At 37.2% G+C, this 15,442-nt stretch overlaps 1 protein-coding gene and 1 long non-coding RNA gene across 2 annotated transcripts in view; one reads left to right on the top strand and one right to left on the bottom strand.

Annotated features, from left to right (window-relative positions):
* The window catches only part of LOC135328239 (uncharacterized), a 92,395-nt gene that overhangs the window by 42,014 nt on the left and 34,939 nt on the right, over positions 1-15,442 (bottom strand). The window lies entirely within an intron of this gene.
* GLRA3 (glycine receptor alpha 3) overlaps positions 1-15,442 on the top strand; it is a 103,053-nt gene that overhangs the window by 78,920 nt on the left and 8,691 nt on the right. Inside the window, exons 7-8 of the mRNA XM_026105157.2 lie at positions 7,824-8,038; positions 10,135-10,281. Of these exons, the coding sequence (XP_025960942.1) occupies positions 7,824-8,038; positions 10,135-10,281 (362 nt within the window). The remainder of the gene's footprint in view (positions 1-7,823; positions 8,039-10,134; positions 10,282-15,442) is intronic.

Genomic DNA, 15,442 nt, shown 5'->3' with positions numbered 1-15,442 from the left:
TGAAATCATCATAACCAGAAAAACCACAACATGTGAACCATTCACATTACAAGGATGGTCTTGCTTTACCAAATTATTTCATTCACTTCCTATGCCACAGTGCTCTCTTGGGCTTGCATGCAACACCCAGCTTTAATTTCAATCACAGGTACCAGTGACTGCAAAAAGCCCAACATACAACAGCATGAATTCACTCATCATAGCATTACCTAGCAAAAGCTAGCAAACACCAGCTGAAACACTCTGAATACTCTCAATACTGACAGGTGTGACTTGGCTCTATATGGGGCTATTTTTGATACCTCTGTATCCTTACTATGGCAAATCTGCTCGACTCCAGCAGGACATCTTCCTCTGACGAAGAAGAGACTGGCATTCTCAGCCTCGCTCCTACCAGAATTTAACCATTCTATTTTAAACATTTATTGAATAAAATATCATCAGCTGTCTAGAAGTAAAGACCTTACATCTAGCTGTCTTTGCTATCTAGATTGCTATTAGATTCTCCTTAGCTTCTGCTTCTCCTCTCTCCTCTCTGCCTAATACAGCACAGCACGTGACTAGCTTTCCACCTCGCAAGGATGCACTGGTGACTTGCATTCAGCTTGATATCTCCCAGGCTTCCAAGCCTTTTCTGCAGAACTGCTGCCTATCCAGACCATGCCCAGCCTGCATGAGGTTACTCTAACCCTGCTGCAAGACTGTGATTTGTCTTTGCTGAACGTCATGAGGATGCTGCTGGTACGTTCCTCCAGGCTGCGGAGGTCCCTCTGAGTAGTAGCTCGGCCTCCATTTTGAGGGAGATAGGAATTGTAAGTGTGCATCTATCCAGCTGAAAAAGGACATGTAACATTCTGTGGTGAATTAAAAAAAAAAAAGTCTTTTTACTGAACAATAACAAACACAGCCAGACTGCTTGCCTAATGGCATCTGATAATGACTCAAACAGGAGAGAAAGTAAAAGCAGCAATTCTGGCTCAAGCACTGATCTTTTTGGATGTCAAAAGCGTAATGCCTGTCTTTTCATGGCCCCTGTCTTATTTCATTCCTTCCCTGGATTACAAAAGACAAAAAGATACCACACTGATTGCTATCCGCTAGGTAACAGACACAAAAATCAAACACATTTGTCAACTGGGCATAGCTGTACCTGTGCCACTGTCTATCCATCTACTGCACAAACCATATACCATTTTATTAGCATAATAGTTATGCTAATAAAATTTAAAGTTTAAAAATCAAGTAAGAAAATATTTTCAAAAAAAGAAAAAAAAAAAAAGCCAGTCAGCCAAACTTCACTGCCTTTTGAAAAAATCAAGAAAGAGCATATTCCTTTATCCCATTATGCAAATAAACTGACTGGTCACTCTCCAGAATACTACAGAATCCAACATGATTTGATAATTAGTTAGGAAAATGAAAACTTTTTTTTAAGTAAATTTCAAAAGAATTTTGGACTTGATGCTGATGAGTATTTTTCACAAATAGTGCCTACTTTCCTCTGACAATTTTTTTTTCAAAAATTGAGCTAACAAAATTTTAATTCTAAAATTCTGCAATACTGCCTCACAGGAAAGTCAGTTTATGTTCCTTATGTTCCTGTTTATGTTATTTCATGTTTCTTTTCCATGCTATCTGTTTGAAATTATGGTAGCTGCATAGTGTGATATATAACATGAGAGGTTAATTACGGTCTTATTTTAGCAGATGCAGACCAACCAGAAAACACATCACAAAAGGGAGAAGGGAAGTGCTGGTGGTCTGTATGTCATCTCTCTTTTGGCAACACGGTGTATCATATTGATAAATACTTCTGTCTTCAGGCAAACAGTTCTTTTAATTAGAACACAAAATTGTCCTCAGAAAGAAGTACCAGCTTTAATAACTTTACAAATAGAATGTTTCCTATTTGGCATTCTTCTCATTAATGCAGTTTCTCTGAGGACATTTGGAGCAAATCCCCTCAATATTACTAAAGCCAATAGCAACCACTGCCATGGTGATTTCATCCTGCTGACTGAGTAACTTAAAACACTAAGGCCGATATATATTTATACGGAGCACTTTAGGAAAGCCTTCTACTGACATAAGAAAGGATTTGCTTTCAGCACAGGACTGATCTAAACTTCACTTATCCAGCTTTCTACTACCCAGCACACTGAACTGTCCCATCACAGGATCAGATAAGTGGCAGAACTGGCTTTAAAGAAGGGTTGGAAAAGTGTTGCTGAGAGGCTCTGATGGCCAGCAGTTAGATCGTATTTGGTTGCATCTGGTCAGCAGTGTAAGTGCCTCCCACCAAGTGTTTACATGGGTGTCCTGCTATAGACATCTGTATCGAATAAATAGTACTCTTTTTTTCTCTATATATAAAGGTACAGTGAATAGGCAAGAATATTCAAAGCAATGGCAGCTGTTGACAGAGAATTTGGGACTCCCTGGTATCAATCATTAGATAACTGTGAAAGTGCAGCGGACACCTTGCACCTACTCATACAAACTGTGATTCCTCAAAGAGCATTGTGAGAATTCCAGTTTTTCAGCTATTTGTTCTGATGCTCCTGTTGGGACTACCATTACAGTGCATTAGAAATGTACTTTCATTTAGTACTATTTCTCCATTTAAGCTGCAAGTACAGCCACAGGTGTACTTAAAACACTTCCTAGCAGATCAGATATTGGCATTATCAATGGTTTTTCTTATAAGAAAAACTAGACTACAACTTACTAGTATCCAAAGTGGTATCAAAAACAAGCCCCTTCAGCAGATATCTCTCTATCCTGCATGGATTAACAGTTGAATCTCTGCATGCTTAGTTCCTTATTTGTTCTTACTAATTCATTTTAAATTTTGCATTGTTATTCATTTGTAAGAATTTAGTAGTAATTTATTCATTATTATTAATCTTACCCTTATTAATTATTTCCCAGGCACACTCTTGCCTTGGTTCAGTTTCCTATGCTGATTCTCCATTATGCATATGTTCTATATACCTTCAGAAACAGCTACTCAGCCTTCCTAGGAATTGCTGCCATGACCACGACATTGTATGGGTAGAGTAAGAAGAGCTCCCTCCAGGGGATATCTTAAGGGATGCCAGGAGGGGAAAAATACATTTAAGTTCTACCTGCTACCCCCTCTGGAGCAATTTCAGGCAGATGGGAATTTGAAAAGAAGGACCCTTTAGGGCCTGACAGCTCCTACTTATGCTTGATTTCCCTTGCACATTCTGCACTCCCGGCAGTCCCCTCTAACCACACAGGCATACTGCAGCACACTTACCCCATTGCCTAAACAGCACCCGCCATGGCCAGAGGAGGCTGTGCTGTGTGAAGGTGTGCCAAGAGGTGGAAAATTGCTGTTTCTGCTGATTTCTCTCCTCGGATCACTCACAGGTGGCAGCAGCAGCCACAACCAACAGAAAGAACATATGCCCTGCACACTGACTCCGAAGAAAAAACACTCCAGCTTTCTAGGGGAAAGAAAAATCTGATAGAATGACTGGAAGATACATGAAAACCATGGCAGCCCACAATACTGCAGATCTGACATTGTCACCAAAGAATATGCATAAGAGAGGAAAATGCACCATTGTCTACATTTATACCAGTTTGTTCACTTTGTATGCACAGGTACAGCACTCAAGAAGGCAGCACTTTTGGTGCTTTTATCACCCTTGAATCCCCAATTAGGCTCGACTTACCTCTATTTCAGGAAAAAAACATTCTTCTTTTAGGAAACCTTCTCTCTACTTCTGTGGCTGTTTTTCTTTGGTTTGCAGAAATCTGTGCATTTTATGGATTGTGTGCACATCTGTATTTAGCTCTAGCCTAACTGAAACTAGCGTTATGCCTTAATTTATTGCTCAGCCTAGGCAAAACCATATTACCACAAAGGTTTCTTATACTCTTCCTAGCCACTCCCCATGACATTTACAGTGCATATCAGAATCAGCTAGAACTCACTTTTTATGTAGTGAGAATGAATTATTAGAGCAATACTCTTACTTGCTCTTCTATCTCCTTCCCCAGCTGAGATGTCTGCATCTGATGCATCTGATGACTGAGTCTTCATCTGATGTCTAAGTACATCTCTTCTGATGCATTCAAGCATCCAGTCAAATAGTTAAACCACAGCTAACTTGACTTTGAAATGGTATTCAGGAAGAACGGGGCCCACAGTGGGATGCTGGTTTTAGCTGGGAAACAACAACTAACAGCACAGCCTCTGTTGGCTGCCTCCTAGCTGAAGCTCACACATCTGCTGGTGCATGTTTCTCCTCTTTTTGCTTCTTCAGCCAAGTTTATGTTCAGCAAGAAAGGGCAGAAACTAACATCATCCTTCCACACTTAGACTAGCAACTGCTGCAACCACACTGCTGAGACTGACTTCTGCCTTTCTCCTCTGTTGTCTTCCACTGGTGAGAAATTCAATAGTCAGTACTAGAATAATGTAGAGAAAAAGTGGCTGCCTCGGTAGCACCACTCTTCCTTGGGAGTTGCTACCTATTTGCGGATTAAGCTAACTTTTCAATGTTACATTGGAACACAGCAGAGGGGGAACACAGTGGTCTTGACCGAAAAACAGCAGCTACAGCTGAGAGGCAAGTTCCAAGGTTGATGTAATCCCACCAGTTCCTAATGTGAACATATGACTGGCACATCCATAAGCTCATTGTGTGTAAGCCCAAGACAGGAGCCTAAGTCACACGATTAATGGGGTTAAGCAAAGATATTTTTTCCACTTTGGGGCTTTTTTCACTTTTTTTTTTTTTTTTTTTTTTTTAACCTTGGGTGATGAAATTTTTTATGTTGATGAAAATATAAAAACAGACCAAAAAAATCTTTCCATATAATTCCTCTGACATATCACTTGCTTCTATTTCTGGCCTTTTTATAACCTCATCTCTCTTTTCTCCCTTTTTCCTTGGCTACTATATTTTCTATTTGCAGAATCTCTTTCATCTAGTTAGGATTGTGTTGTCCACAGCTGTTCATCCCTTCCTCCTCAGTTCAGACAAACCTGACAAACCTGCAACTACATAAAAATAAAATACATCACAGTTAAGGTATTATTTATTGCTTATGGTTTAGGACCACAGTATTTTTGTGGTGAGACCTCTGTGATAACTCAAGCCACTTGAATACTCAGGAAAGAGACTTAGGTGTCTTATCCCATTTTTCTATGGAGTACGAGCAATGTCAAGCAATAGTCTATAATTATTGACACTCCATTTAGGCATACATTATCCATTCTGATGCTCCTTGTTTTTTCCTGCTAATTTGTTCTGAAAGGGGAACGTGAGGGTCTAAAAGAAGAAAATGTCCCATGCTGAATTTTAACCCTTACTGATGTGGGGCCATAAAACAGGTTGCAAGAGACCTATATTTGGTTAATACATTCCTGTCACTCCTTATCACCAGGGTTTGCTGTGACGTACAGCACCTGCCTTAATCTACCTGAAACTGGCTTTCCCATGTTCACTCTTTCACACATCCCTGATTGACACCTTCATAAACATTATAAAAGCACCATTTTAAATGAAAGATTCTTTTCTGTGTTTAACAGGAAGAGTTATAAAGTTTCATTCCTAGAGTAGATAAGGAATAAAGTATTTTTCAGCCATGTTACAGTAGAGCAATAGCCTGTCATCATCTAATTCAGATATTATACACACAAGAATGACAGTTCTGAGTTATGACTGCCAATATGGCACACAAAACAGGTTAGTTTTCTTTGAAGCTCCTTCTTATATGCCAAGAAATGAGTTGTAAGGAGAAAAAAAAGGGGGGGGGGTTATGGCAGATGCTACTGAACATGTGTGGGAAAGGTTCTTTACTCTAGGTAAAGAATACAATCTGAGAAAAATTAATAAACTGCTGAGAAAGAAGAGACCAGTTCTGTCAAAGACCTTTGAATTAACAGAACAAATGTCACAGAAAAGAAATGTTCAGGGTAAGGACCAGCTTGAAACAAGAATATTATTTTGACAAAGGCCAGACAGTGCAGAACTTCAAATAGTCATCTGGATTGCACGGAACTGCTAAATGAAAGAATGCAACACATAGCATTTTAAAGAGAGAAAGCTGAGGAGGAAGGGGGAATCCTGGCCCTTTCTGAAGTAAACAGCAAAATTCCCATTTGCTTTGTTAAACCAGGACTTCATTCCTTGATTGAAGAAGAGAGAAGTTTTGAAGTTGGAGCAAGAGATGGTGGAGCCAGGATTTGGGCCACAGATTTCAGGAGTGCAGGATTCAGAAAAATGCAGGCAAAGGGATTAGGAGTGAAACTAATAACTGAGCTGGTGCATAAAACTTCTAAATTATGTCACGTCATTTTAAAATTGAACATGTGCACTTAACTGGATTTCACAACCACTGTCTTTCTAAATATGGATATTTTTGAGTTACTCAGCAAAATAAAAATTTCACACAATGACAATTGCTATATCATAACAGAAAAAAAATATGGCTTCACAGGCCCCACTCTTAAGAAAACAGCATATTTAAGAAATATATTTCCAAGCACTTATTATGCCTAGAATAAAAACATTTCAGCTTGGCTTTATCGATCTGAAACTCATTTCTGTATTCCAAACATTATTGTCACAGTACAACACACAATATACTATATGAGTATAGGACAAGCTGATAAATATATTTGATACATAAATTTTATTAATATGATAAATATGAAAGCACTGTTAATGTGGATTATTCTATTATAAAGTGGCATTTTAGCATATAAAGACAGATTAGGAAAATATCTGTGAAAAATTACTGAAGAATACATCGTTTCTGAGAAACTATGAAGAAATTACTACATTGTTTTCCATGTTAAATTTACAATTGGTAAATATTTTCATTCAAGCAAGTACAGAAATCTGATGTATGTATATTTCTTACTATGAGAAACTGTTTCACATATATGCTATTTTGTTACTAGCAGCATTGCATTCAGCACTATTCATATTTGAATAATAAGAACACTGAGAAGAAAGATAAAACTAATGAATGCAGATCAATATCTATGAAATACTCTATTGCTTACAGGGTAAAAAGCAGTCTGGATGAGAGAAAACACTGGTTTTGTGAGTTGTGGCACTTCTATGAGCAAACAACAGATTTTTCTGCTCTCTTACAGTTAAAACAGTGGGAGTTGCTGGATGTTCAGTACTTGGAAGAATTAGGCCACTCCATCAGTTTCCTGAAGCAGCCTAATTTCACATGCTCTATTTCTGTTTGAACCTAGGTCATTGTGTCTTTAAGTCGGAACAGTTGGAATGGGGATAAAGGAGGATATTTAGAACAAACTCTTATTGATAACCTAATGCCCACACTGGTCTTACAACATTTTCCCCCAATTCATTTCATTTAAAAAACAAATTGAACTTTAAAATTGAATCAAGAGATAAAGATCTTATACTGCGGGAGAGCAAGCCTTTTTTTTGCAGACAGTAGTATTTCCAAGCAGTAAGTAGGATAACAGATATGATCCCACAGAGCAACATTTCTGTGTCATAATGATTTGTGTTTCAGTCATCTCTTTGTTTTTATAAAGATAGAAGGGTTCTTGGGCTTATCAAATTCTTAAATTTGCAATTTTTCAGACCCCTTTCTTTTCAGTAGATACTCCCATTGTAGTGGAGAGCATATGTATTACAAACCACTAAAGAGATATCAAAATATTCATCATTCATTAGAGAAAAATATATCTGACATTGTATAAATTCTTTAGAGTGTGCACTAGATGTTGACAGTAACGAACATGCTATTTCTATTAAATCTTAAATCTATTAAATTTTCTTCTTTGTTATAACAAGGAAAGTTTACATGTATTGAAGTCCGATTTCACCTTGAGAGGCAAATGGGTTACTATCTCATCCAGATGTACATACCAAGTCTCTTGATCGTCATTCTGTCCTGGGTGTCATTTTGGATCAATATGGATGCAGCTCCAGCCAGAGTGGCTTTAGGCATAACAACTGTGCTGACCATGACAACACAAAGCTCAGGTTCACGAGCGTCACTTCCAAAGGTAGGCAGAATTTCCTCTGTTGGCACTGCGCTAGTACAACGTGATAACACTATTTGACAAAAACACTTCTAGCCATCCTCTCAATAGCTGCTCTGACTATTAGCACGTAAGTATTTTTTGAAGGAAAGGAGATAAATTGCTTCGAAATATTTAGGGTTTTTTTAAGCTACCAGTCAAATACACACTACTTCTCTCCTGACTCAACTATTTAGCCAGGTTCATATCACCTACTATTCCATAAAACTCAGCAAGGGATGAAAGCTGTAAGTTATTCAGTACTACATAAATGCCGCTTGTTAGCCTTTGACTGGCTTATCCTTTTCCAAACCCCAGTATCTGATGATATGCTAGCAAACACGATGACTGAATTTCTAAAGGTCATAGATTCCGACCTGCTCTCGGTCATCTTGCTTGCCCAGAAACTGCCTACATTATGAATTTATCCACAGTAATTAATGTCTAAATTACAAATGTAGTCAATTCCTCCCCTTGATTCTCAAAACAAAGTTAACTATCCACAGCTGTTTGCATCCAGCCAGCTGTTCTAATGGAGAAACTGCTGCATCTATTCTTTGTTTTGACTATTCCCTCAGTTTTACTTGCTCACAGTACAGCACACCCGCTTGATAAGAGTGAAAGAAGAAAAACAGGTATAATCCTAAGACATGTAAAAAATACATTTTTCAGATCAACAAATAGATATCACAGTTGTGGAAATGGTCAGACTGGGCCATTATATAATGCTGAACCATGTCATCTGTCATGGTTGAGAACGTAGTATACCAGTCAGAGTGAACAAACATCTCTGTTTAATGAGATAATCTCCCTCTCAAGGGGAAGCCTGGAAAGTTACCCATTCTTAGCACCACAAGAAGTAAAGGAGACTTTTGCTTTATCAACATTTTTAAAAGAAAAAAAGTGAAGCTAAATACAGCCAAGCAAGTGTATAAAGAATGGTTCACTACACAATGTAAATAGTTTAAAATATATTTCTGTGATTTACTTTTTGAGTCTCCTGACCTGTCATTGCTTTGAACATTTTCTTTTGTATTTTAAGGGCTAATCCTTTACCATCTTCATGTACTATTGCACTTAATGGAAATAAAATGTATATAATAAAAATACTTGAGTTCCATTTCTGTATTAGTTTTAATACTGTATTTTTAGGTTGGCTGAGTAGCATTTTTTCCAAGTAAAACAGATACCTCTGACAGGTGAATCTGCTTTGCACTTCAAGCATATTGACCCTGTAACATCCAAATCATCTCATCAGATGAGAAAACGGAACACTATAAAAACTCAGAAAAGCAAGCATGTACCAACGAGTTACCAAAGCCAGCTAGAGATGTTTCTGTCATATTTTTAAGGCCTGATGCTAGCTATGTTCAGTTAAATGATAAAGCTGTTGCACATAGATGTGCTTTATCTTGTAAAGAATACAGCTCTTGCACACTGAGAGGGAACAAGCCCTACCTTCCCAGTCCAGATTATGTCCTGCACTTTAGCTTCACCATAATGAAGGACTGCAGTGAGTTCCTCTATTCTGTAACTGGTTTTCTGTACTTCTACTGTGTCAAAATTACAGGACTAGTTTGAACCCATATCTTTGATTTGCCATGCCTATACTAGCACAGAATGAACATAGAGTTCTCCATCTACTTTCCTTCTTCAAGCTAATTTCTCTGCCAGGAACTTTAAATCAGACTCTTTACAACAGGAGAATTCCCACTGATCCCACTAGAAGCTATTCTCTAATTCCTTAGTATCATTTACATATTATATTGGGAGAAATGGAAAAACACCATGTGTTTCTTGTGGATTATTTGGTTTATGACCTACAGTACATTCTTAAGAAACAAATGAAGTAAAGAATAAACTAAATTTGTGAAAGACTGTTTAAAAAAATAAAATTTAAGGTACACAGATTGCATTGTTGGCCCTCTTATTACTTAGCTAACTTTCATGTTAAGTTCTGTTTGATCAACACAGTCTTGGGATCTGGAGATATTAATGCACTTCCTCCTAACATTATGCAATACTAAACTTCACATCTGTGTTTTTAACATTTTCAGTCTTCTGCTCTGTTTTCTCCATAGGTGTCATATGTCAAAGCAATTGACATCTGGATGGCTGTGTGTCTGCTCTTTGTATTCTCTGCACTTCTGGAATATGCAGCTGTAAACTTTGTGTCAAGGCAGCATAAAGAACTTTTGCGATTCCGCCGGAAGAGGAAGAAGAACAAGGTAAAACTAGCAGTATTAACAACTCTGAAACAGAGTCAAAGGAATTGATATATGTCATAATATAGACTTTACTTGGTAAACACAGTGCTGCTTAAAGTGGCTGTATAAATAAAATGGCAGCACAGAATGAAATCCACTCTAGGCAGAGGGCCACTACAAGGACTATGCACTGCATAAATCCAACTTGAATTCTCAAAAGAGGGATTAAGAGGGATTTAAACGAGGCATGGGCCATGTGGGAGCCATCTGCACAGGCATGAATTTCACTCTGTTAGAAGGGTCAGATTATTCTTCAGAGGATGAATGTTACTGGTACATGAAGCATTTTGTACTGCATTGAGATTCAACAAATAATATTTCTTAACTTGCTTCTAGAGTTCAGTTCAAAGCCTTAACAGCTGTGTTTCATGTAAATATTTATAATATAAAAATCACTTTTTCAATTACTTTATTGGTGGAAGAACAAACATTTTACTTTAAAAGGCTAACTGAGGAGTGTTTTTTCCTTCTGTCTTGTTAATTAATATTAGTGTAAACTGTTCATACAATTAGTAAGAAACTTTAATGGAACAATGGTTATTAATATTTATTTTATAGCTGAAACTATCTAGACTACTTGTAAAGTAAGTCACTGCTAATGTTGTATAAAGTCAAGCAATTGAGGCTACAGATTTAAATTCTGAAGTCAGCTAAATCAAGCATTGAGTAAAGTTTTTATGCATGATTCCTACTTCAGATTTTTCCAAGAGAAAATATTTCTCCAACCTATTTATTGAATAGGTACCCACAACTCCTGTCACGCAGAACCCTGCACTGACTTTCAGTCACTAGCTAGAACATTGCTATGGATCAAAGTATGACTGTAGCAAGGAGTGACACGTGACTCAGTACAGCCGTCTTCTGTTCCTGAAGGCTTACCTCACTTTACTGCTTGTATCACAAAAAAAGTTAATTAACAGCTTGTTCCCTTTTACTTACAAGATAGTTAAAATATAAAACGCTGTAAAGCTGATCTAGCAGTTTCTGCTAGCAAGACTCTGCGTGAACAAGGGAGAGCAGGCTATGCAGTCATGTGAAAATTATATTTTCATACATTTGTCTGTTGCTGTGCGTTAAGTCCTAGCCTTGCTCAGAGACACTCACCTACCACAGCTTAGAGGATGGTCCAGACTCCATATATACCTACTTTCAGCATCTGTCCCTGTGAAAAATATGCTCTTTGTCCTTTTAGCTGGCAGCAGCAGAAAACACGCTTTCCGAGACATGCAGGAGGAAGGCAGCATTTTTGTAACAGGGTGTTTATTTCTGAAATGTGGCAGCTCTTGGAAAGCTGCTCAAAGGTCTGGAACATGGGAACGGGCCAGGCAGAGACGGATCACCGGGCTGGGGGCAGGTGTGCTGAAACCAAGGCCTCATGTATCAAATATAAACAGCTATGTTGAGTGATACATTTTAGTCTGTCCTTTTTTTCCACCATGTACTATAGTGATTTCTGGATCTCAGGCAAATTCACTTTATTCAACTCAAGTGATGTCTTTTGACATCAGCTTGAATACAGCCTGATTATTATAACCACAGGGTCAGAGCCTGGCAAGTACTATTGCTTTTCTTCTTCAGAAGCAAAATATATTTCCAGCCCTCTTTTAGCAATTTCAGACTTGCTAAATATACTTCTTCAACAATCACAGTCAATCACATTTAACCTTAGAGGTATTTGAGGAAGGACCCACAACATACAAAGCACTTTTAAGAGAAGCCTGTTTAAAAGAGTATGCAATCATCGCATCATGACATCATGGTGTGAATTAGCAGTCCTTATTCTAATTTCATACTTCCTTTGACAGTCTTCTAACTTCATGGTAGGTTGCCTGCTAGACTCAAGTAAAATTAAAGGATTGGACTTACAGACTCCAAGGTCTATGGTAAAGCATCAAATATTCCCCCTAGATACTGAAGGATGAAGACATATATTTCAATGATTTTCATGATAATACTAATAGATATATAGCTAACAGATATATAGCAGGTATAGCATCACAATACCACTTGTTGGTTAGCTAATCAAGTATTCCACCATTATAATATTTCCTTACTGCCTGAAAACACTCTATATTGTACTCCCAAATTTTCTTTTTACTAAGTGGAGCCTAGATTTTTCTTGTTCTTTGCCTTGAAATCTATGGAATTAATAACAGAATTTAATTACTTGCTTTCATATTCTCAAGGCACACAATGAGACAAGCAAAAACACTAGCTACTTTTACAGAGAGCTGATCTGTCAATTTTACCTTTTTTACTTTCACTTTTTTATTGGGATTCTGAAAGATTTACTTGGAGCAGATGTGTTTATTTTCAGCAATGACAAAAACACAAGATAACTTGTTCCTTTTCCTACTTTTTGTCTGAGTCATCTTTTTTTTTTTTTTTTTTTTTGTTACATCTCCAGAAGTTGTTTGCATCTTGCACACAGAAAGGACAGTAGGTTCTTCTAAGCCAAGAGCAGAAAATTCTAGTCGCTATGGGCTATACTAACTCCAAAAGAGTAGACTACAAAAAGAAAAAATTTAAGAAGTGGCTCAAAAATTACTCTTCCATCTTACTAAATTTTCCATTTTGTTTTCTCTTTCCCTTCTCCCTGAACAATCAATTCTGCATTAAGATGGAACCAATTTTTTGAAAACATTTATTTTTCCAAACACTTTGTAGAAAAGTAGGAGACCAATTCACCCCACAATAGCAAATAGCCTTGTAGCTAAGGCACTCACTCCACGGCATGGCATAGCAAGAGCCTTGGACATCAGTTTCCTACAACCCAGGTATTGAATTCCTACAACCCAGGTGTATTTCCTACAACCCATGTGTATTTCCTACAACCCAGGTATTGAATATTTTGTGACTATGTGTTTTTTCCTCCCTGTCTCTAAGTTTCATCATGAGACAGTTTTCTCAGCATAAGTTTACCTAAAAATGGTTGGATCCTCTGCAAGGTTATGATTTTGACAAATAGACATTTTTCTGGCAAAACAAATTTAACTGAAGGGTTTTTGACCGACTCCAGTTCTGTGTAGAGATGGAGCTCCTGACCAGAGGTAACCTTGGCGAATCTGCCCTCTCAGGCTCCAGAGACACCTCAGCTAATTGCTTCTTTTTTCTCAATGTTTTATTAAACCATTGCTTGCCCAGCAAATATACCAGAAACATTGCAGTATAGAAATTTTATCTCTTCAAAAAATTTGGATCATATCCTAAACCCTCTGGTATACAAATAATAATTGATGTCTTGCAGATCAAAGCAAGCAGTTAATAACTAGCCTTCCTTACCACAAATATTATTTGCTCACCACAATTTCTAACATGAAAACCTAGAATGGTAAATCAAGATATTTATGTTGCCTTCCTCTTTTGTCTTTTTCAGTCAGCTACTATCGCTCATGATTATAAAGTTTAGTTTGTTTTTGTGATCCATAAATAGGCCCTGATTATAGCGTGAATATTTCAGTATGAATTCACACTGGAATACTGTGACTAGCCAACAATTCTCAGGAATTAAATTTTATTTGACTTCTGAAATGATAGCATATAAACTGATTTGACCACAAAAGCAAAAGGCAAGAAAAGAAGTTAGATACAAAGACTGGGTTTAAAATAACTTTCAGGGGCTTCCTTTAACATTAAATCCCCTTCCTTTCCAAAGTGAAAAATGCCATTCTATTCAGTATTTATGTCCACATAGATTAGAAAAGTAAAGTCGTTACAATAACTTAGTAGACTTTTTCATCCTATATGCTTATCATCTTGGGACATTTTACTAGGATGATTATTTATTTAACCAGATTAAAAAATCCACGCCATATTAGAATGAATTTGCACTGATGGATACAAACTTTTTAATCTGTACAGGTACAACAAAATTCCTAGTGATTCAACTGTATTACAGAAGCCCCAAAATAGATGGTTTAAAACTGTTGGAAATGTTTTATTTCAGATATATGTTGACAGAATAGAACTTGTATGTATATTGTTATGATATTTTTTTATTGTGATGGGACAGCTGAAGGATTTCCATAATCTTTTTTTTTTCCTGTAGTTGAAAAGACATGCTTGTTGCTAGAAATATTTCACCTTTACCAGCTAACCCTAGCAACAGTCAGATGGTTGAATTTCAGTGCTGGAAGGCCCTTAAGAGGTCACTGAATCCACATTCCTGCCCTAAGTCAGTATCAACTATACCTAATCCATCCTGGCCATAAAAATCCCAGAACCTCCCCTGCAGTCTGTTCTAATGGTTTACTACTCTTGTAATTAGAGAGGTTTTTACTCATGTCTTTTTTGGCTTCTCATGGCCTATCTAGAAGGAACACAGAGAACACACCACTCCATTCCTTCTGAAACCACCTTTTACTTATTTCTCTTCCATTCACTCTTCTTTTCTTTAAACTAATATTCCCAGTTTGTTCAATATTTCTTACAGGGCATGATTCCTACACTTTTGTTCATTCTCATTCTTCTCCCCTGGAAATTCCCCTAATAAGTCCATATAGTTTCCCCAGAATTGTGGTGTTTCCAACATGAAGCCTAAACAGTAACAGTTGAGAGCAGCAGAAGCATCACATGTCATACAAGTTATACACTTGTTTATCCAAACCAGTTTGTTGTTTGCCTTTTTAACAACAGCATAGTGTTGACCCGTATCAAGACTGTGACCTTCCTTAATTCCCAGGTACTTTCCCAGAACTACTGCAGAGCCATTTGCTTTTCATCTCATGTTTGTGAAATCAATCACTCCTGCCTTAGTACCTTGTTTTTGCACCTTTTGACTATCATCCTGTTTTTGCAGAGTATTTGTCCAAATTGTCAAATTCAATTTTAATACTAAACATATCCTCAAATACATTTTCAGTCTTCCCCAGCCTGGTGTCTTCTGCACATTTAATCAAAACTAAGGGTTATTCCTTCTCATTGCTGAGTAAAAGTACAGGAGAACTGAAATCTCTCTCTTAAAAATATATATATTATCAAACTAGAAAAAAAAATCTTCTCTGAGTGAGTATGATAAACAAAACGAGAACAGTTGAGAAAAAGTATACAGTTCTACAAAAAGTAATTATCTACAGAACGATATCAAGGTATTCTCACATCTAAAGCTCATCCATCATTGCTA

Source organism: Dromaius novaehollandiae, chromosome 4, assembly GCF_036370855.1.
Source record: "Dromaius novaehollandiae isolate bDroNov1 chromosome 4, bDroNov1.hap1, whole genome shotgun sequence".
Lineage (NCBI taxonomy): Eukaryota > Metazoa > Chordata > Aves > Casuariiformes > Dromaiidae > Dromaius > Dromaius novaehollandiae.
Note: the sequence above shows the minus strand (reverse complement) of the source record. Positions and strands in the feature narration are given on the sequence as shown.